The sequence below is a fragment of the Lutjanus erythropterus genome, chromosome 6 (genome assembly GCF_056507025.1).
Source record: "Lutjanus erythropterus isolate fLutEry1 chromosome 6, fLutEry1.hap2, whole genome shotgun sequence".
In the NCBI taxonomy this organism is placed as follows: domain Eukaryota; kingdom Metazoa; phylum Chordata; class Actinopteri; order Lutjaniformes; family Lutjanidae; genus Lutjanus; species Lutjanus erythropterus.
The window spans coordinates 6,998,933-7,022,766 of NC_139322.1; the positions used below are offsets into that span (position 1 = coordinate 6,998,933).

The 23,834-nt window shown below is 39.6% G+C and overlaps 1 protein-coding gene across 1 annotated transcript in view; it reads left to right on the top strand.

The window, feature by feature from the left end:
• The window catches only part of atp9a (ATPase phospholipid transporting 9A), a 50,026-nt gene that overhangs the window by 9,749 nt on the left and 16,443 nt on the right, over nucleotides 1–23,834 (top strand). Inside the window, exons 5-19 of the mRNA XM_084720373.1 lie at nucleotides 1,537–1,595; nucleotides 2,536–2,587; nucleotides 3,677–3,771; nucleotides 5,019–5,099; nucleotides 6,503–6,578; nucleotides 6,892–6,968; nucleotides 7,204–7,364; nucleotides 7,467–7,609; nucleotides 8,614–8,726; nucleotides 9,396–9,605; nucleotides 13,792–13,953; nucleotides 16,043–16,135; nucleotides 16,273–16,356; nucleotides 19,056–19,226; nucleotides 23,506–23,604. Coding sequence (XP_084576499.1) covers nucleotides 1,537–1,595; nucleotides 2,536–2,587; nucleotides 3,677–3,771; nucleotides 5,019–5,099; nucleotides 6,503–6,578; nucleotides 6,892–6,968; nucleotides 7,204–7,364; nucleotides 7,467–7,609; nucleotides 8,614–8,726; nucleotides 9,396–9,605; nucleotides 13,792–13,953; nucleotides 16,043–16,135; nucleotides 16,273–16,356; nucleotides 19,056–19,226; nucleotides 23,506–23,604 — 1,676 coding nt within the window. The remainder of the gene's footprint in view (nucleotides 1–1,536; nucleotides 1,596–2,535; nucleotides 2,588–3,676; nucleotides 3,772–5,018; nucleotides 5,100–6,502; nucleotides 6,579–6,891; nucleotides 6,969–7,203; nucleotides 7,365–7,466; nucleotides 7,610–8,613; nucleotides 8,727–9,395; nucleotides 9,606–13,791; nucleotides 13,954–16,042; nucleotides 16,136–16,272; nucleotides 16,357–19,055; nucleotides 19,227–23,505; nucleotides 23,605–23,834) is intronic.

The window sequence follows — 23,834 nt, forward strand, 5'->3', positions numbered from 1 at the left end:
GGTATTGAAAAATACACACTGAAATGGGGAAAACAAACTAAATCAGACTTAACTAAACCAAACCAAACTGTTTAAATGTAGTGAAAAATGACAGTTGATTTCCCACTGGTCACTGAGATCTGTTCAAATTGCTTTTTTATTTGACCATCAGTCCAAAAACTAAAAAAATATTCAGTTTGCTCTCGTAAGTAGGGATGCTGCGATACCAAAAACTCAACATGATACGATAATACCACGGTAAAAAGTTTTGATATTCATTGTTATATTAAAAAACAAAGAAAAATGAAGACTTGAAAAAAATTTTTTTTGTTTGTATACAATTGGGATGAATTTCCTTTTAACATAGTGCTTCTGTTTTCTTTCTTTAATAAAATTTTAAATTAAGTAACCAGCCATGACCTAAGCATGTGCAAAAAATGACCTGAATTGTCTTTTGCAATAAATGTTTGAATTATGTATGTAAAACTGCAAAACAAAAACAATGCAGCTGTCAGTAGCAGTCCTTTTACAAAATAAAATAAAATAATGAACCATGTAATATCACAATAGATATTGTAACAAGTATGATATTGAGACATTTTCTTTTGTGATACTGCAATATTCGATATATAGTTATATCCCTAGTAACATCTTAAAAAGAAAAGCAACAGATCTTCACATTTGAGAAAGTGGATCCAGTGAATGTTTAGCATTTTTTAAAAGATTAATCAATAGACTAGTTTTCAGTCTCAAGAAATCAAGCAATAAATGTTTAACACTTATTTATATTAATCAAAGCTTCATCTCTTATTTTAGATAAAGAAAGATGTTTTTTACATTTTCTTTTGTAGGAGTTTTTTTTTCAGGTGTTGCACAGAGCTGCTGTGTCCTGAATTTTCTTCTGTAAAGTAATCTATGAAATGTTTTTGCGTTGGTGGAGCAGAGCACTCTTGAAGTCTCTTCAACCCTAATGCTCAGCAATATTAATGTGCTTTAATGTCTTACATATGCAAAGCCCAGAGGTCACAGCAGAGGTCAGGGGTCGGTGATCTCTTCCAAACAATTTTGCCTGTTCATTCCAAATGAAATGAGAGAAAAGGCTCAACTCCCCCAGCATTCTTCTCAAATCTGCAAGGAAAATTGCTTTCCCAAATTCACTGGGGGTGACTGATGAGGCATGCAGGACAACAGCTCACCCAAAGAAGACATTAGTGTGATGAAGTCATACGGGATTTAAGGAACACAGGAGAACCTTGTGTTTTTTTAGACAAGATCTTGGAAGGATCACTTCTGAAAAATGCTCAAAAATCTGTGTTAAAATATCAGGATGGATAGTCCTTATTTGTGAGAATTTTAACTACACGGGTGCCGTGCATGCAACCCATCAAATAGCAATCAAAAATATGTAGGGCTGATTACTTTCAAGATCAGTTGATTCATTTATTTTATGAAATGTCCAAAAAAAAGTGTAAAAATTCTCATTACAATAAGGCAAAGCACAATGAGGCACAATGACTGCACAAATGAATTGAACAATTAATTTGTTCTGTATTTCAGGCACAGTGAAGGTGAAAAGCAGTGGCATTCAAGTTGGAGATCTGATAATCGTGGAAAAGGTTTGTTATTAAAGATTGTTTCCTCCACACCTGTAAATAGTTTTGCTTTTCAGGACTGTGAAGTTGCCATTTACATGACAGCGAATAATGAGGGGGTTGTTAATCTTCTGTGCTCTGCTGGTGACTGAGGTGAAAGGAGTTAGTAAAGATTTTGTAATCTTGTGATCAATGCTGAGCCTCAGCCTGTCAAACTCAATGCATACACATCAGACGTGAACCTAAAATGCCCTTAATTAGATCTTCAACACAAACTCAATTATATACTATTTTACTATTGTTTTTTCATCTCTAAATCCCGTTTATAGTTAAGTTAGTTTGAGTTTTCAGGGTCATCTGTTGTGTTGCTCTTCTCGTGGACGGAGTGGATTCTCTGAGGTCTTTTACATGAAATATGAGAAGTGAGTCCTGTCTTCAGTTTCCAACTCATTTCAACGCAGCTGAAGGAAAGGTCACACATGTTGTCCTACGCATTTCACTAATATGACTCAGTGATTTAGAGTTATGTGGGTTGCAGTTCAGAAATGTGAGCTCATCAGCAGAGGTGAAACCAGTAGCTAAAAGAAAGAATTTTTAAATTAACCTGCATTTGAGGAGCTGTAATACATCTTTATTAGACTATTGACCACTTAGCAATAATCCATGCGCTGTTCAATTTTTGGGAAGCTGTCCAGATGAATTGAGCGGTGAATTTGTCTCATGTTGTGGAGGGAGCAGGTCAGGCAGAGTGTAAAACCTGGTCAGGGTCCCGTTCAGGCCACGACAGGATGATTTGCTGGAGGGCTTATTATTTTGACTGACTGGCTGCTGGTAATGTGGCACATGAAAAGCTAAAAGTCGTCCTTTTCTTGCAGTTAAAGAGCAGAAGAGGGAGGGAGGAGGAGAGGTGCGGGATCAGGAAGTGATGTTGAAGTCATGTTTTTCTTTCTGCCTTTCTTTGTAGAACCAGCGTGTTCCTGCTGACATGATCTTTTTAAGGACCTCTGAAAGAAATGGTAAACATCTGCTGGTCATTCATCCAGATCTCCACAACAGGCTGGCTGCCTGGCCGGCCAGCCGGGGAAATGACTTGTTTAAAAAGGCGCTGAGGTGCAGGGATTAGCCCTGAGCCAGGACAGGAAGTCCTACAATGTCTAAATTGTAATTGGGTCCAGTACTAAACTATCACTCAAAGTGTGGCGTGGTGGGGAGTTCCTGCTGCACTGTAGACAAAACACTGTTCTCTCTTCATCTTCATCTATGACTAATTTTGTCTTTCAAATGAGAAGATAATGAAAAGGAAAATCGAGGGACACAAAAATCAAATGCAAAGACAAAACAGGAGACATGAGAGGAGGATGCCTCATCTGAATAATCAAATATGGATTAGGACAAGATTTGTCAGTGATAACACAAACTTAGTGAATTGCATTGCATCGTTTATTTGCACATATACAAAATACACACAAGTCCATTCAAAATAACAACCTCTCAGTCCTCTCAGCAGCTCACCAGTAATCTCATCAGAGGGTTTATTTTCGGCTTCTAAAAACCCAAATGTGACTCTGGTGGAGAAGCTAGGTGCGTGTTGTTGTTGCCTTTTCCTGTCGGGGGAAGAAAAACAACAGCTTTGTTTTACTGGAAATAGTGCTTGGTTATCTCTCTTCCATGTGGAGGCCATTAGGTCAATTATGAAGAGCCTAGGCCAGGACTGGGAGTTCTGGGCAGGATGACGCATGCAGGCCAGCGGGGGGATGGGCTCTGGTGGATGCCTCCACTTCAATCCCAACAGTAAAATGCAGCCTTGTCCCATTCACAGAAGTTACTCATTTGTGACTCCATGCTAAATTGCTCTATTGGCCCCTTTCATGTATTTATTCAAACTGGGAGAAGGTAATAATTAGAACACCAGAAACCAGCAACAGTTAAAAGTAGCCTTCAGTGTCTATTTAAACATAAATGTAGTGATTTGCACAATTGATGATCATTGAGAACAGAGATGCGTGATGTCCCTCCTTAAACTAAAAGTCTATCTGTTGTTGCCCCCTAGGGGTGAATGTGTTTCCATCTGGCATCAGTGGCAGCTCTTGTCCTCTCCTTCCCAGGCTCCTGTTTCCTGCGGACTGACCAACTGGATGGAGAGACAGACTGGAAACTACGCCTCCCAGTGGCCTGCACACAGAGACTGCCCACTGCTGCTGTGAGTCCTAAAATAAAGATGGGAGAGGTAGAGAGGATGTAGAAGGGAAATGTACGTTGAACACTGCGCTTATGCTGTTGCTGTGCCTCCGATTTTGCTGAATATGTGAGCGCTTGCACATGCCAAGCGTGGTCTCAGAGAAGATTTAAGTAGAGTGCAGGGTGGTCCGGTCGTCGGAGAACGTCATGACTGAAAGGTCAAAGGTTCACCTCAGGCCTGGACTTTTGAAGAGTTCTTCAGTGTTCGACCAATTTGGGTTTTTAAAGGCAAATATTCATGCTGATATATTTAAATTTCACTGTGAATCAGTATTATACAATTAAATTAAACTTAATGACATTCTGGTGAGGAGTGAGCAGTTTGGGCCATAAGGTGAAGACTTAATTTGCAATAATCCTGATCAATACGTTAATAATAATAAATAATAATAATAATAATACATAGGTTTTATATTGCGCTTTTCTAAGTACCCAAAGACACTTTACAAAAGATAAGAAAAGGATACATACGGACAAAGGAAACATACATACAATACGTACATACAATACAATGCCTAGATACAAGAAACAGATTAGGGGTAAGCGATGCTGGAAAAGATGATTTGTCAGGTGTTGTATATGGTCTTGAAGAGGGGGGAAGGAATTCCAGGGGTAGGAGCGGCAATGGCGAAAGCTCTGTCACCCAGGGTGCGGTATTTGGTCGTGGTGGTGGGGGTAAGGAGGTTGGCATCAGCAGAGCGTAGGTGGCGAGTGGGAGAGTGGCGATGGAGGAGATCTGTAAGGTACGATGGTGCAAGGTTGCTAAGGGCTTTGTAGGTTAATAAATAAGATCCGATAAGGATGGTGAATAACTGCCAGTTGCAACCGTTGGTCTTACTGAGTCGTTAACTGCTACTTTTCCCACCTGTGCTGATTCTGCGTCTGTCAGTCCTGCTCTCTGAGCCCCCGGTGACAGGACGGTTTTTGGCAGAAAACCACATGTGCCTTAGGATGCACAAGATAGTAAAATAAAATAACCGCTGTATTTGTCAAACAAGAGCACAAACAGGGAAATATTTATTTTGGAATTTGTCATGACCGTTTATCCACTAATCATGGCCTTAAGCAAAGCCTTGTCAGTGTAAAATGCAAATCCATAGCACGAACACCGAAGAAAAACTTTGGGTGCTCTTGTCTTCCTGTCAGTCATTACTCATTATTTACTTTCTCCTGTCAGTGATCTTAAATAATGTTTTTGATGTCTCACAGGACCTTCTACAAATCAGATCATATGTGTATGCAGAAGAACCAAACATTGATATCCACAACTTTATTGGAACTTTCACCAGGGTGAGTGATCACATTACTATTCTTTTATGTTAATGTGATGATAATTTAATCGGTGCTATAAATCTCAAAACTTATGTAGGTAGGTCAGACTCAATAATTATTCAGTCTCCCTTTCAAATTAAGACATTGGATGAAGTCATCTTGGACTGAGAAAAACAGTGATCAATATTTTTCAGCATTTTCTGACATTTTATGGACCAAACAATTAATTGATCAATGGATAAAATGATCGGCAGATGACAATGAAAATTGTCAGTACAGGAAAGACTTGAAAAATAATAAACACATTAATTGACGATGAAAATAATCATTAGTTGCTCATTGCATGAATGTTTTGACTAAAGCCGTTTGGAACTTTAACATAAAAGATACCTAACTTGTCTGAGTGACAAAAAGCCATTGTTTTAATAGAAAAATGTTTGCAGCAATGTTTACTGTAATTGGCTGTAATTAAGACTTGTGAGATATAGATTTTTATTGATTTAGCATATTTATAAAAATGTAGAGTTACAGACTTCTGAATAGATCTTAGGTTGCAGTGAGGAAAACTTTTGTCACAATCCACTGGATGTGCTGAAACAAAATCCTCTCTGTAGGACGTATGGGTGATTTGTTTTTATTTTTAAAAATTTGAATTGTGAAATGTCGACAAATTTAGATAAGATGAAATAAGTGACGGCAACTTTAATCCATCATTACCAAATTTCATGCGTCAGCGATCATGCTAAGCTATGTTTGTAGGAATCTATGCAGCCAAGTACAAGATGTAAACTTTTTGTGTTTGTGGTGCCCCCTAGAGGTGAGACACAATGTGCTCGTATACGCAGGCTAAGTTAACACTCCTGAACATGACTGTGTCTTGATTTCCAGTTTGACATCTCTATGTGTTCATGAATTAAAGATGCAGATTAACTGACAGGTTGAAGTGGTGAAAGAATTTTGAGTCTGTGCCAAGCTGTTTTCGAGATAATTGCAAACATGTAAACTGTTTTTGTTTTAGCGACACCCTGAGGTCAACAAGTGTCATTTTTGTTGCCTGAGTAGCTGGTGGAATTTGCAACCCACCTGCCGATTTGCTGTCTTACGGTCTTTGCTGCACAAATCCTTTTATCAGAGAAAAATAATAATTAAAGAAAGAATAATCAGAACAAAAACTATAGGGGTTCACAGCGGCCTGAAAGGTATGATGGTCACATGATGAATAATTCTTCAGTTATTTGCAGTTCTTGGTAGTGGAGGGAAAACAGACATTACAACTCTTGGAAAGAAGTCGTTTTTCAGCCTGTTTGTTATGCTTTTTAATGTCCTTCACGTTTTTCCGGAGGGGAAGAGTGTCCAGGGTGGGATGGGTCATTTGACAGGTTTGTGTCCTCACCTATCATTTGTCATCTGAACTGTTGCAGGAAGACGGAGACCCTCCAGTCAACGAAAGTCTGAGCATTGAGAACACCCTGTGGGCCAGCACTGTTGTCGCCTCTGGTAACAAACGGACACACACAGTCGGACATATAAATATAAATGACTTTGAGGGGCAGCCAGCCATAATGGTAAAGAAAGTGCGCTTCCTCCACAGGAGAGTCAACTTTAAACCGCGCTCTCATATGTTATCCATTAAGCAATTTGAAATATGCATCCCATATTCCAAATGATGTTCTTCATTTGAAAAAGTCTATTCATGTCAAGATTATAAAGTCTGGGAAACATCTTCTTGACATTCTGTGTTTTATGTTGTTGCTTTATTATAATGACCCGAGACAGTTTTTTTTAGGTCTTTTTCTCTCCCTCCCTCCAGGCACGGTGGTGGGGGTTGTGATTTACACAGGCAGGGAGCTGCGCAGTGTCATGAACACCTCCAACCCAAGGCACAAGGTACAGTAGTGTGAACCAGAGCCTGATGACCAACGTCTGATCATTTACTTTGCATGAAGACATATTTATTTTGAGGATTTTTAATGTTTTTATCCTTAATACGTAGATTGTTTAATTAATTGTATAATTTATTTAACTTTTTGTTGACTTTGACCTACATACTGTACATAAACAGACCATTTGTGTTTACATTCATTTGACTACTCATAATATTTGCCTGTTTTGCTTATGATAGGTGGGCTTGTTTGACTTGGAGGTGAACTGTTTGACTAAGATCCTGTTTGGGGCCCTGGTGGTGGTGTCACTGGTCATGGTGGCCCTCCAGCACTTCGCTGGCCGTTGGTACCTCCAGATATTTCGTTTCCTGCTGCTCTTCTCTCACATTGTGCCCATTAGGTACGACTTCAGACCCTATACTCCGAAGTGATCTGCAGTGGTGTCTTTTATTTACATTTAAGGAGTTAAAAAGCACTCATTTACTGTTTTTATTTCATGCAGTTTGCGTGTCAATCTGGATATGGGAAAGATGGTTTTTAGTTGGATGATTAAGAAGGACTCCAAGATCCCAGGGACGATGGTGAGGGCGAGCACCATACCTGAACAGCTCGGACGCATCTCCTACCTGCTGACAGACAAAACAGGTTAGACTGCAGCACATGACTGTGCAAGCACCATACTGAATTTTAAAATATTTCTGGTTGTGTGGCCAAAAGAATCACTAAGGCCACTGTGGAGTACTACAGTGAAAGGTTATAGTGCTGGGGATTTGCCAAGGAAGTATCCAGTAGGACAGAGTTAAGTTGTTTCTTTCCCTGGGGGGTTTTGCTCCCTGGTGGGGTCCCTGCTCCTGCAGACCTGCTACTTATTGGACCCTTAAATCATAAAGAAAAAGCCTGAAGTCTCTCATCCATACACACCTTTAGAGCACAACGCCTCCACCAGTGCATTTCCTCAGGCGTAAGGTGTTACACTTCAGATTTATAGCCCTCATGCCCAATAAAATGATCAGCCATTTCCCATCCAGACCGTGATAAGACCAGTGGGGTCTGCAGGTCAGGCTAATGTACGTGCGAGGCCCCTGAGGTCTTTTTGATATACTGGCGGAAAATGCTTTTAAAGTGAGTGTGAGGATACAGAGTTTGTGTGTGGTGTTGAAGGGAAGGCTTCTGGCTTTCTTACCATTCTTTCAGTCACCATATGTGACATATAAACTCTGTTTTAACGGCATAATCTGCATTATTTTCTTAAAAAATAATCTACAGACCAATATAAAAATAATCCCCCAGAAATAAATGATTACTTATGACCCATTAGAAGCATGTGGTGGTGCAGAGACCCCTCTCTCTGCCTGCATTTCCCTATTTTGGACTTCGGCCTGTTTGATAGTGGTGTGTGGCCTCTAGCAAGATTTTTAGGTCGGAGCTCTATAAAAATGAGGTGCCCAACAGTTACATTACATTCTTTGTCTCACTGTTTTGTTCGTTGCACATTTGTTGAGCCGGGGAGGAGAGGCCAACTTTGACTGGTGCGTTTAGAAACAGATTCTACCTTTAAGTAGCTGATTAAAGGTTCAGTACGCAATTCTGGAGAAATATAGTTGACTGTTGAGTCTCATTCACACTGCCTGTAATGTAATCTTTACCAGGGACTCTTACTCAAAATGAAATGGTGTTCAGGCGGCTCCACCTTGGAACTGTGGCCTATGGGATGGACTCAATGGACGAAGTACAGAGTCATGTGTTCAGCGCCTACACACAGGTAAAAAAAAAATACACACATCAGTCTCTGCACTGAGAGAGAAGAAATGGACAAATTTACTCACAACATTTAGAAAACAAACCAAAAAAAAGAAAGGATTGAAATTCCAAAATCATGGGGAAGGGTCAAACAAACAGATGTGGGCATTGTTTTAAGTAACATATCAGTTTGTGATTATTGTTTGGTTGAATGCTTCCTGACCTCAGATGACACTCTTTGTCCCCCTTGACACCAGAGGTTAGTGAAGCAGGAAACAGGATTAGCCCACAAGCGAAGCACTGACCGGACTCCTTTAATGACGCTGCCATTAACCCCTGGAACGCACCGCCGTCTAAAAATAGCACGGCCACAACGCAAAAGCAAATTGTCCATATTTACTTTACACATCTGGTTATGTTTACAGACCACTATCACAGCAATTACTGAAACAGGGGTTAGTGTAGCAGCTAGTTTCTCAGATTAAAACGTTAGCGTTTTAAATGTGTGTCTTTATACATTTACATTTTGTTTATTTTTCAAGTTGGACAATATAGAATATTAATTCCAGGTCCAGTAGCTGCCCTCTCTTAGATAAACCTTGACTGCAATGAAAGAAAAGGGTGTTACTGCTCTTTTCAGATTCCTACGTGCCCTTCTTTTGATCACGGTACCTTCTGTAATTCTCTTCAGCCCACCCATGACCTTCCAGCCTCCAGGGCCCCGGCAGCCACGAAGGTCCGCAAGACCATCAGCAGCAGAGTTCATGAGGCTGTGAAGGCCATCGCCCTGGTGCACAACGTGACGCCGGTGTACGAGTCCAACGGTGTGACAGACCAGGCCGAGGCCGAGCAGCACTATGAAGACACGTGCAGAGTGTACCAGGCTTCTAGCCCAGATGAGGTATGGTGACCTACCAAACAGAAATATATACACCGCTGCTCAAAAGTTTGGAATCACCTGTTGTATTGATGGTTTTCTTCAATATTTTAACAGAGGATAAAAAAGTTAAAGTACACCGTTTGTTCTACCGTCTAGAAAAACATAAGTGGCCCTCGACCATTACTGAACCATAATGGTGCAACTGGGAAATAAATATGTTGGGAACTTTTGCATGCTGGGTTAGATTGAGTAGGTATAAACTGCGAATTGTCCGTCTGCAGCATGTTCACCTGATACCGTCCTGAGACCGTCCTTCTATTTCCATTTTAACCTGAAAAGATTTTGATGCTAAGCTTCTACTTTATTTTATTCTTATTAACTGTTCCTCACATGTATCTTTGCTTCTTCTGCCCTTTAAAGTGTCAGTCTGGTTGTGAACGGTTGTACAGTGTTTTGTTCTCCATGCACAAAACATAACTTTTTTTTCCTCCAAATCCTTCATACAAAACAACATCTGTTTGTAAAGCATGAAAATTCAAAAATGTAGACTTGTCCTCTCAGCCATCTGACTGTATTAAATCAAGCAGTTGTGGCAGGCAATTCCAAACTTTTGACCAGTGGTGTCCATATTCCTCCATTTGTATTGATGTTCATGCTGAGAAAAATTCTGATTTTCAGATTCCACAGAGTGTGTGGTGCTGTGAAAATGGAATAGTACCAATTATCTTGGCTTTAATTCAGACAAAATGTTTGTATGGATGAAGGTTGTTTTTTCATGTTCATCTGCTGAAAAGTTTCTCTGAACTCACCTTAAATCTCAGTTTAATACGTGTGCATAAGAACAGGTCATCACAAGTAGTGCAAATTACAATTATTCATATAGTATTTATTATATGTCTTAAAAAATGTCTGAAAAGGATCTTATAACATTTTATCCTCTGACATCTAATCATGTAACACCTAATTTTAGAGATTCCATTATGCTTCCAGGTGTATTAAAAGTAATTTTGTATTTATCGGCCTGAAAACAGGTTTTCAGCTTTCTCTGTTCTCACTGAATGTGACAGGAAGAAATTTGTGATATTCAATTCTGGAGTGCACAAACCTTTTACACAAGAAACGCAGCTGAAAGTGCTTTACAAAAAAGCGAACAATTGAAATCTAAAAATACTCAAAAATAGGAGGAAAGTAAAAATAAATAAATATATAAACAGATGATAATAAATAAGGCACATTGGGCTCACTGGATTTATTCATTGAAAACATTTTTAACCAACAATAACAATCAAATGTTGTGTTGTCTGTGAGGAATCAGAATGTGCAGATGTGCATGTTTCCCACATTTATTATACAGCAGCAGCACTTTATCCATCAGATGGTATATGTAAATACACACAAATACACAAAGGCAAATACATACTTCAGTTTGACCTGTTGGGAAATGTGCACTTAATCTACTGTAACATCATTTTCTCAAGGACAAACACAGAAGGTCCACCAGACTTCCGATCTCAAGATGTAGACCTCTTGGTTTTTGTCAGTAAGGGCCATTATCTTGAGTGCCCTTTCTGATTTCTTACATTCACAAGCCAAATGGCATTCCACATTTATGTCCTTGATCAGTATGAATTCTTTGAACGTCAGGAAGAGGCCTGCGGAATCAGACTCGGATCCATTTCCTGCCGTGTAAATACAGATTTCCTTAATGTGCTCCCCGGACCATTGCACTTATCCCCTTTTGAATTTCCTCTTTGATAGCATATTCTGATAGAGCGCAGGACATCTGTCGCAATTAAAGATCTGTGGTTTATACTGTGGGAAGGAAATCGAGCCGTTTTATTCTTTTAGGTCACACTGGATAAAAAATTTAAACGTTTCTCTTCGAGTCGCTGAGCCCTGAAAGGTACATTGTATGGGTTTGATACAATCTAGAGCAAAATTCAGTTTGCTTTCCTGAAGCTTTCAGGAAGTCTTAATATAGATCTGGTTTTGGCTGTGAGCACTATGGACACAATGTCAGTGACTGTTGAATGCATGGTTTTACATGTGCAGTCAAAACTGATTTTACTATGTGTTTGTCCCTTTTTTGGGTGGCTGGACCGAAAGTCTTTTTTTTTCATTCAAAGCCTCTATTTAGGTTTTTGAGTGAAACTTTACTATTTTTTGATATTGTTGCCCCCCAGAAAAAAAGTCCTTGAGCAAAGCTTTCAATGTGAAGAAATTGATTCATACATAAATTAGTTTTTTGTGAGAGCTGAATAGATTTTTGTGGTAAGATAAATGTAATTTTTTGTTAAAATGTGGAATGCCCCTTAACACAGCATGGAATTTTTTTTTTTTTTGAGAGGCTGAATTCCCCCCCAAAAATGTAAATTTTGTAAATGATCATATCTATCTTTTTTCTTTATCTTTATTTGTTGCCATTTGGACTTTGCAATAAAGATGCTCCCGACAACTGATTTTCCTGACAAAGAACAGGAAATTTTAATTTATACAAATCAACAAGCCTGAAAGTAAGATTACTCAATAGGATTGTAATGTGAAAAAAATTAGAGCCATTTGAATCCATTAATCAAATTCTTATAGAACCAAATCTTATTTAAATGCAGTTGAGATGTGTGCCGTTTTGCACCATGCATTATGAACATTATGCATTATCCCACAAAACAGCGCACTGAAAAGTGTTATCTTTCCAAACAGAGCCAGATCAGATTCTGCTGGTAATCCGTGTCATATATGTGCTAACAGCAGCAGCAGCCTGCTTTCCTCACAGGTTAACGTCCACATGCCTGTGCTAAATGTGGTCACGCATTTCTGTGGTCAAATGGTTTCATGCCAGCTTATTCTGACACAGTTTGTTTTTTTTCTTGACCAAAATACTGCTAGTTGTTTAGTTCAGAAAATGATATGTGAAAAAAAAAAATGTTTATCAGTGTTTCCCAAAGCTCCATGTGATGCCTCGTCTTGTTTTATCGATTATCGAAACAGTTGTAGATTTATTCAGTAGTTGATGACTAATCGATTTAATAATCAATCGACTAAAGTTGCAGCTTTACTTCAAAGCTTCTTACTTTTCAGTACAGCCTAAATCCACATACATGCAAATGAAAATAGGATTGTTTGTTCATATACTAATGTCAGAATGTCTTAGTAATAAAAATCAAAAGGATGACCTATTTTATGTGTGATTCATTGAGGAGACTTGATATCTGAATCACTTTGCTCTTCGGCTCATAAAAAACTTGTCAGCCTTGCGGTGGTTCTGAGTCAAGCCAACTGGATACAGCATTATTCAGCTCAGTTTCAAATCTGCAGCCAACCCAGATGCTGCTATTACAAGGTGGTAGTGTTGTGGCCGACACCAGATCCAAGAATGCCCCCACAGTGTCTTATTTCTAGACTGTGACTAAGCACAATCTTCATATTTCCCAACCTGGATGACAAACATTACGGTAGTCAGAGCTTTTCTGACGTTAAAGTGCTCCCGGCCAGGCATTGTCAGACTACGCGGTCATGTATTTCCAAAATAAGGAATTTTTGGAACCACAAAAATCTGTGGTTATAAAATCGGAGCTGGAACATGGCGATCTTTGTTGTTTGCTCTCATCTGTGTCCATTTGGCCACTCTGCTATTAAACCTGTCAGAAGATGGATGATGAATTGAGATTGTGATTTGGCTTCTGGTCTGGAAGTTATTGGGCAATGCCATCTCCCCTCTTTTTCTCCTCACACAAACACACACACACACACACACACACACACGCACATGCAAGCTAACATTGTATTAATGGATGTTGTTTGTCGTGTCCTTCAAAGAATCAAGCAAAAACAATATTTTCAGTTCAGAAATGGACATTTCCCTAGTTTATCAATCAATAGACTTGAGTGCTGAAAATGCTCAAGCTATTGATTAAAGCTGAATGGTAACTGTGCTCTCTGACGTCCTGCTTGCTCCAAAGTGCCCTTCACTGTTTTCTTTGTAATTCAAGTAATGGAACATCATATTGACATAATGGCTTTACCATGAGAATAATAAACACCTGAAGCTGTGGTCACTTTTCTCTCTTTCTGTGTGTACCTGAAAGATGATTATATTTTATTATTTGGTAAAAACATAAAATGTTTTGTATTGTATTCATCTTTTTTCTCTTATACATATATATTTTAATGACTCCCAACTAAAGCCTTTACAATGTGGTGTTGATAGGTGTCGCTGGTGCAGTGGACTGAGAGTGTTGGTCTGACACTGGTGGGAAGAGATCAGTCCTCCATGCAGCTGCGGACCCCTACTGGCCAAATACTGAACTTCACCATCCTGCAGATATTCCCCTTCACCTATGAGAGCAAGAGGATGGGCATCATAGTGCGAGTGAGTGCCAAAATCATTTTATTGCATGTGATTAATGTTTTTTTTGACAGCTAAATTCAAGCAGCTGTTGTGCAGTGGACACCCCAAAATCAAAAATACACATTATTCCTTTTACCTGTAGTGGTATTTACCCATCATTTAGCCATAGGTGTGTCTGCCTTCTCAGTTATAATGGAACTGGATGGCACTCACTCAGCTTGTGGTGCACCACGTGCAAAAAAATGCATTTGAAAAACTCAGCAACAGTGTCTCTTTTCAGAAATCATGACCTGAATGTTAAAGATAACCCACAGACTTTGCTGTTAGTGGTTTCGTGCAGGAACTAGGGTTGCAGATTTTGAGCATTTTCCTCAACAATCAACAATCAATTATTCACAATTAATATGTTTACAAAAAGTCTCATTTTAAATTTTGCTTAAATAATTCTAGCTGCACAGTAGTCATGTGAAACAATTTGTGCACTGCAAAGAATTTAAATGAACAGAAAAATAAAATAAAACTCTCAGTCAAAACAGCTGCTTTTATCCCACCACACCATTTTCAGTACCATGGGGAAAAACTGACTCAACATCGAGGGCATAAAAGATAAGATTTTTACTTAATGACAAATATAATAAGGCTATGACATGAAACAAAAGAAAGAATATAGCAAATGAGACCACTGATTAAGACAAGACTGTGAGTAAGTGAGATGAGACAGGACTCTGTGAACATCGCAGTGGTGTGTGTCACCTTGCTGTCACAGAGAAAGAGACAGCGAGGAAGTGCATCTGGTACTGGAGTATTGATACTGTGAAAAAAGAGTATTAAAATCATATCAAATATTAAGTATAGATATTTATCAATTATATTGATACTTGACAATCAATATATAGATATTTTTGACAATACTATCAGAATTTTTGTCATCAGCATCTGTTTTTCTTATGACTTTGTTGGTCTGTTCTGTACATATTTGTTGCACATCTGTCCATCCTGAGAGGGGGATCCCTCTCTGAGGTTTCTTCAGTTTTGTTCCCTGTTAAAAGAGGTTTTTCGGGGGGACTTTTTCTCAACACTTTCAACAGTCTACAGGACAGGGGATGTGGCACACTTTACAGATTGTTATGCCCCCTGAGTACCAGAGACCAGACCAAATTATGAGAAAAAAATGTGCGCTTTGTACAAAAACATGCATTATCTGTTCATGCATTTCATCAAAGGTTGAGGTGTGGCTTGTGATGTCGCAGGATTTAAATATTAATGGCGTTCCCCTCAGCTGAGCTGTAACCTCTCGTCCATGAGTTGATGCATGCTTCCTTCTGCATGGTCAGCTCATGTAGTTCAGTAGAAAGAAAATAGTTCCTACATGAAGCTGCCCACAACAAAGTCTGTTGATTATCTTGAGCAACCAGACCATGATTTCTGGAAATCGACGTCACTATTGAGTCTTTCAAATGTATTTTTTGGCGCTGTGAGGACCACAAATCAAGTGTGGTAGTGCTGTATTATTTTATTATGTTTCAGAGAAGACAGACAGCTCTATTGTCGAATTTGGCAACTTGCGCCAAAACAATTTAAATGGATAAATAGAACTACAGGTAAGAGGAAAAATATGTATTTTTGATTTTGAGGTGTACTCGCCTTTTTTAATGTTTCATTTACAATGTAGGTCAGTGCTTGTTGCTACGGGGGTGACTGTGACTTGATGCTAGCTTCAACAAGACAAACAAAAGAAAAACAGCTTCATATTAAAGGATATTATCTGAGAAAAGCCTCACCTTATAACAACCTCTGACTAAGTCTGATGACTAACATCATTTTTGTTGGCTGGGCCATAACTCAGGAAGCCTGGGATTTTTAAACTCAACTTCCTCATGATAATATTTTGAAACACTTTTTGAAACCCCTCGAGAATACCAAAATAAGTTATGCATTTCTAGGCAACACAAAATCAGAAAACGCTGCACGTGCTCATTGGCTCACGTGGGCATGTAGAGGAAATCCCTTATGAGTGAAACATACTTGAGTGTTTAATCTAAGATATATCGGCCTGTTTATATCCTATTTATGTCTCACACTCAATAAACTGTGAATTATTATTTTCTAGGATGAATCTACAGGAGAGATCACTTTCTACATGAAGGGTGCTGATGTGGTGATGGCAGGCATCGTCCAGTATAATGACTGGCTGGAGGAGGAGGTAGGTTTTCCTTCCTTGTCACCAGACATGATGATTAATATATAACAACGCTGATTTTATTCTCGTTCAAAATGACTCACAGACTAATAGACTTTCTGTAAACCTGCTAAATCCAGATGTTTCTGACTGTTTTCTAGTGTGGAAACATGGCTAGGGAAGGCCTGAGGGTCCTTGTGGTCTCCAAGAAGTCCCTGACAGAGGAGCAGTATCAAGATTTTGAGGCAAGTGCTGTTTCAGGAGATTAACCCTCAGGCTCTTTGGTTGTCTCCTTGCTCAAGTGTTAAGATTAAGGCTTTCATGACATGAACTGTCATAAAAAGCACATACGCTCTTCGGTTACCATGGTTACGCCTCACTCACATCACTCTTTAAAGCTGTTAGAAGGAACATTTTCTCGATTTTGGAGGCCCCTATGGACAAAAGTGATAATATTTCCACAGTAATAGTCACAAATAATAACATCAAAAATAAAAATATCTAAATAAAAATCTCCTCCTGCTTCTTTTTAACTGGCTAATGTACTTCTCACTGCCTGTGAAAATGCAAACACAGGCTCATTTAATCTGATCTGAAAAGGAATCCAACCCAGGCATTAAGAATAACTGTACAGAAATAGTCAGTCTTCTCATGGATGGTCTTGTAAACTTCTGTAGGTCATATAGGTGAGTACATGTAATTGAGAGTGTGTCATAGCCAGTTAAAAACTCCTTGTAGTTGCTTTAATTTTACTAGACAGCCTTGTTGTTGTTTTTGCTTATTGCTAGACTGTGTAAGCTAGCTTCTGTTCTACTCAAAGAAAATAAAAAACAAGCACATAAGTAGTTAAGTAAATTTAACCCATAGCCATAATAAATACACAATAAATGGTGAGACGTACTGACAAAATCAAAGCAAGAAATCTGAAGGAATATAAAGATATTGCTGTGACATTTAGATAGGAGAAAGCCAAACATCGACAGGAGTCAACAAATCTCGTCCAGTTTCAATAAAACAATTTTGCTAATGCTAATATATGAGACAGTTATGATAACAGATACAAATTTGCTGGTGCTAACATCAAATCTACAGAGATGGGAAACAACTAAGTACAATTTTTCATGACTGTAATTAAGTAGATTTTTCTCATAGCTGTACTCTACTTTTTACTTTTACTGCTGACATTTTAAAACAAATATCTATACTTTCTACTCCTTACATTCTCAAAACAGGCCTGCTACTTTAATTTTAATGCATTTTAGGGGAATTATTGATTATTTTAGTTTTGCATTATTGCGCACCACCTTCCGTTAAGATTGATTTCAACCTAAACGGATGGGACAGAAACACACAGGAAAGACGACTCCTTGGTGTATCCATCAGAGCATTTCACATGCAGACCAAAACATGTAACAACAATGTAAATTAATAAATAAATAAAAAGAAGTTAAATAAAAAATAAACTTTTACTCAAGTAAAGAAGTTGAATCAATACTTCTGCTTTTATCTCTTTTTCCACAGTTCTTCTACTTTACTTGAGTAAAGAATGTGGGTACTTTTTCCACCTCTGCACATCTATACTCTCTAACAAGTAGTGCATCCCTCATAATATCCAGTCGGTTTTCGCTGCCCTGAAAAATACATTTTGGTATCTCCTCCTCCTCTTCAAGCAACATTAATTCAGCCAGTGCTTTATGTTCCACAAATTATATCACTTTCCAGGGACTGTTGTGGGTTCCTTAAAATTTTCAGAGGTAAATGGTCGCTAAGGATCTTCTTGCAACACATACAAGAATATTTTAGTAGCTGAGGTCGAACACTTGGCCCTGGTCAGACTTGGTATTAACACTTGTGATCAGATCACTCAGAATGCATGCTAATACCAGGTCAGAACAAGGCCTTAGAGATGAAAGGGGTTTCCCTTACAACTTCCCAAGGAAATCCTTATGGTGATTTTTTTGCAACTTGTTTTTCATAAAGCATCCTTAGATGAAAATTTAAGGGGAAACCTTAGTCTAAGTGGTTTTAAGCAGATGGGCACTGAGGCTTAGCTGAAGGACTGGGTGTCAAATTCATTCTAGAAACAGACAATACTTACACATTTAGGTTGTTTGGCTGATGTCTGATGAAGCCATTACAGCTGGTGAGCCACAGAAATAGCAACAGCATGTCCGACATCTCAAATTCCACTCACACTGACAAACACACATGCAGAATCATATTTTATGCAGACATTTGCAGTATTTCTAAATGTCAAAGTGTGTTGCCGGGTAATTAGAGGGTCCAGTCCATACACCCCACCCTCAAACACACACACACACACACACCCCGGCCCCACTCATTGTTTCAGCAGGGCAGGGCTGTCTCCCCTGCAGGCTTCAGCCCCAGGCCCATTACTGAAGTGTATAATTGTGTGAGCAGAGCTGGTGGGCAGCAGTGAGTCACCGCCTGAGTCACACACAGAGTTTGTGTTCCTGTATGAGTCACGCTCAGATTGTTTTTGCTTTATCTCACTCGCAAATTGCCCTGGAGCTGGAGAGCCGAAGATGGGCGTTAACCCATTGATCATGTCTGTTCTGTATTTCCAGCTCTCTAAAACATGGTAGCTGTAAGGAATGCTTGCAGTCAAATTCCTGATCATTTCTGTTTAAAGTGAAACATTGATATCTTACATGGGGATTTCTGTGGGCGTGTATTCATGCTGTGCACAGTTTAATCTCTGTGTAGGTGGTCTGTTCATGTCTGCACACTGTGTGAGGAATCCCTCTTGCTTTTTTTTTAATGCTTCTCTCTCTGTTTGTCATTACTTTCACAGCTGGTGGCCATATTGATATTTTCTCCTTCTATTTTTGGCTGTTTCCCCTTCCTCACTAGGTCCTGCGATGATTTTACCTTCCTTATACTAACTTAATCTCGACTTTCCCATCCCTCTGCTGATCCCCAGGCACGGTATGTTCAGGCCAAGCTGAGCGTCCATGACCGCTCTCTGAAGGTGGCCACAGTGATTGAGAGTCTGGAGATGGAGATGGAGCTGCTGTGTCTGACCGGGGTGGAGGACCAGCTCCAGACTGATGTCAGGCCAACCCTGGAGATCCTCCGCAATGCAGGCATCAAGGTCTGGAGGGCAGACGGTCTCATAGCTCACAGTAGCAACAAACTAAGGAAGCAAAACATAGTAACAAGACAAATCCATATGTTTTTCATATTCACCTTGTCCAAGTGCATCCTTTAAGTATAAAAACCAAGGCTACAGTGAATTTGAATGAATTATGAGCAAAGTTTTAAGTGGTTGTTGGTTGGCATACTTCAGATGGTTGATATAAAATATTTGACCACATTTTTTTTTAAAACTGAGTATTTGGTTTTTGGCAAGAGAACCAGAAAGCTGAATAGTCACTGTGGTAAAAGTTGGGCTGATCGCGCCCTTTGCGCATTTCAGTTCAAATTGTTGGTTCAACCAAAATACAAAAAAGAAAATTTCTCGCTTAGTTCCAGTGGCATCTAGCCATGCATATGGGTTTAGTTTTATTTCCTCTGATCTGAAGTATCTGATTTCTGCCTCCAAGTCAGTAAAATGGAGATGAATGGAATTTCATTTCAGCATTTAAAAAATTCAGGAAAAGCGTCCTGCAAGTCCACATTCAGACAATCATGCGTTGCGGTGATTAGATGCAGGGTTGTGCGGCGGTGTTTATTTGTGCTTAGAACATAACTGTTGTGAAACAATCAGGTGTTTGTCAATTCAAAAGATAATGTTGCAAGACAAGAAAGTCGCAGTTTGTAGTAGGTTTGTTGTGGTTTATTTTAGTTTTGTGTGAAATTTCTCAAAAAACTACATCCCTCATTTTGCATAATATACGTCACCAACACCAGTAGGGGTGGGAATCTTTGGGCACCTGCCGATTCGATTACGATTACGATTCAGGGGCTACGATTCGATTATAAAACGATTATTGATGCATCTTTATGTATATTGATGCACTTTTTCACAAACACATTTCTTTTTGTCTCACTGAATAAGCATTCGTCACTTGCAATTTTTAAAAACAGCGCATTTGTAATAAGAATTCATTTCGATTATATTTTATTAAACTATTGGAAATATGTGCAAACTGGAAAGTACCAACAGTAGCCACTAGTAGCCGCAGCAACAGCAGCCTGCCGTCTCCCCGACTCCTCCGTCGGGTGGAATCGAGTTACGGCTTCTCATGTTTGTTGTGTTGCCAAAGTATTTTATTTTAGCTCGACACAACTTACATATAACGTGGCTCTTGTCCAGTTCGCTTCCGCCGTCGACGTTGTAGAAGCCGAAGTGTTTCCACACGGCTGCTTTTAAATTAGAAGGAGCTGTTCGGACCTCATGGCGAGGTGGCTGCCGGTCGGCCATGTTTGTTTTCCGCTGTGCGCGTGTCGCTCCAGGTGCGCGTCCCAAAGTGTCCCGGCGATGACGCGTACCGCGCTTCTTAGTTCCACATTATTTAGAAGCTTCTGTATCACTTTAATTAACAGATTTAAATAATCGAAATTTGGACGTTTGTGAATCGATTCAGATTCGTCCACGTCCGAATCGCGATGCATCTAAGAATCGGAAATTTCCCCCACCCCTAAACACCAGTATCTCTAATGTTTGTAGCGTTACCTTACCTGAAGCATTTTATCCAGTCACTCCTAGTCCTTTTAACAGCTGGGAAGTGAAAGAATGAGTAAGTCTTATTCTTCAGGTGAAGGGCTCATTGCATGGGTCAGACAGTTTTAGTAAAAAATCAAAAACGCAAGGCTCCTTCAGAAACACACCAAAGTTAAAATGCCTTCATTTTACATGGCGAAAAGAGTCAACAAGAGTTAAAAAATGGTAACTTTTTAAACTCATTTTAACTTTACAGTGTGCCTTTGTGTGTTTTTGAAGGAGCCTTGCATTTTTGATTTTTCACTAAGACTGTTTGACACGTGCAATGAGCCCTTCACCTGAAGAATAAGTGCAAAATACCTCAAGTATCCGAAGAGCACCTGCACTGTGAGCAGCGCTTCCAGTCTGTTGTCTTCAGTGAGGAAGACTTATTGCTTGTGTGCCTACATCCCAGTACGAAAACATACAGGCATCATAGCTTCAGCTGCTAACGTAATAATTTGCCTCTCGCCATTGGCTACCTACCTACCAGCTTATTTTTTCTGAAGTAAGGTCCCTTGGTGGTCCACCTTAAGGGGCGTGGCTGCGTCTGTCTATTTTGCAGCTTAAACTGCAAGCCAGACCCAGACCCAGCGAGGACACAAGTACCATCATTTGGTCTATATCTGGAGAGCGCCCGCTTTCAGAGATATTTCAGGCTGACTGTGAAGTGGCGTGATCGCTGGCCTATGTGATTGTCCACCACAGCGTGACAGCGGGTCGTGTTTCTTCAAAAGTTGACCCTGTTTCAATTTTTCCACTGCATGCTGCATTTTTTTTCGGCACCCCTTGCGGCCCCCACCGCTGCAGCCTAAAAGGATTACCCCCATTCAAATAAACGAGATAACTGGCATTTTCGCTGTAACCTCTGATTCTGTCTGAATGTGGCCTAAACTCTTGATAAACCACAGAACATGCTGCCAACAGTTTCCACTGGGACTCTTCCTTCCATAGAAAGTAGTTCTGATAAAAATGTTTGACAGTGTTTTCTGTGGATTATCCAGAGTAACAGGAGCATTGTTTTTGGAAAGACATACCGACTTTACTGCTGAATATTTTAACCCTTTTGATCCCAGTGTAATTCCACAATGTTGCTACAGTTCACAGCTATGTAATAAAAACAAACAACAGGAACGTGGCAGTAGGTAGTGTTTTGGCAGCTTACAGTTTAGGAGAAAAATTGCCTTATTTGTATGTGGAAAACTCGGCACCAGGTCAGTCGTCCCTGCTGACTCAGCCTCCCAGAAAACAGCCCCCATCTCCAGCGGTGAGAGATGGAGAGGTCGCACTGTTTACTGCTGCTGATTATATGATGCGATTTCAAACAAAAAAAAACTCACAATGTCTGTCGTTTTCCACGCTGGTCTTGTAGGTAGTATTTTTGGCAACTTTTATGAAAAAAAGATCACTGTGTGGAAAAGTCGCAACATGGTTGGTTGTCCCCACAGACTCTGCGTCGCACTTCCCCTCTGAAAACAATGTCCACCTCCGGCGGTGAGAGCCGGTGAGGTCCAGCTGTTTACTAACAGTGGAGAAAAAAAACTTTTTAATACACTGGGAATGATTTGAAAATGAGACGTGCTCCCAGGCGCTATACTGAAATATGCAACAGGGGTCTAGAGGGTTAAATGTAATTTTTTTTAATACTGCAAACATTGACTTTCCATTCATTTCCATTAAATGTGAGTGGATGCAGGCTGCTTGATTAAGTCAGTGATTAGGGTCTTAAAAATGTAGTTTTTGTTAACTGATTGAACAGAGAGATAATGGAAACATTTTGTTAAGAATTTCTCAAACATCAGTGCATCCAGTGTTTCCCCCAGATGAGGCTGCGGAGGAAGAGGCGTTGCTTACATGTCAACGTAGACTCATCAGAGATTATTTATCTGTTACTTTTTTAAATCAATCTTTTGAAATCAATATGAAGCACTCTTCATAAATTAGATCTACCACACAGCACTTATTTAAAAAGAAAACAAGCCACTTTTAAAGTCAATTCATCTGTTACTACCGTTATTTCTGTCTTCAAAAAGAGTGGTGAGTTTTCAGCTGGTGTACTAACAATAGGACAAATTGCTTAGGATCGTTGCTCACAAGCAACATGCCGTTTAAACAGAGTCAGGCGCAGTTCTCACTCCACATAAAACGCGCCGGGCTGCATTTCATCAGTTCCAGCAAACTTCACAGAGAACAGTGAGGTCAAAACAGCATCACCGATCTGTTTTAGCTCAGCTAAAAACACAAAAACACCGAAATCTGTCAGCACGTTAGCATGTTGTTCAACCCTGAGACTGTTTGAAACTTGTATCGACAACATCGCTTCACCTGTGTGGGCGTTCGTGAAATAGCAGAGAAGAAAAAAGTAGCAGAGCGGTTTTGCAAATGCGTTGAAACCTCTCACACTGAGCTGAAATAAGATAAGATAGAACTTTATTTATTCCAATGGAAATTCTTGTGCCAGATTGCTCCAAAATTACAGTAACATAATAATAGATAGAGCAACAATTGTTGAAGAGAAACATAAACAAAAAATGTAAAGTGTATAAGGTGTAAATGCAAAGAAAGAAAAAAGAAAAGAAAAGACAAGAAGAAATGAGTGCACTTGAATTAGGTGAATAGCCTAACATGAATAAAATATTTGGTTTCTTTCTGTGTGTAGGGGAAACTCTGATATCTTATGTATCCAGAAATGATCTTTGCTACATGTTACTCTCTGGTTTCTTTGTAGGTTTGGATGCTGACAGGAGACAAGCTCGAAACAGCCACATGCACCGCTAAGAACGCTCATCTGATCACCCGCAACCAGGACATCCATATCTTTAGACCCGTAAGTGCACGACAAGGACCCCTCTTCCTCTTTTATGCATATGAAGTGTGTAGTAGTTGATTTTAGTACCGTAGGGTTCATCCCAGTTCATTGCAGCGCTGACAGTTTCCTGACTCCATCGACCCACGGGCATCCATCCTTTGTGCGACCGAGGCCCATTAGCTAGTGGTCAGGCAGCCCCACACAACTACGCATGCAGGCCAGGCCAGCATCCACAGCTGAATAAATCA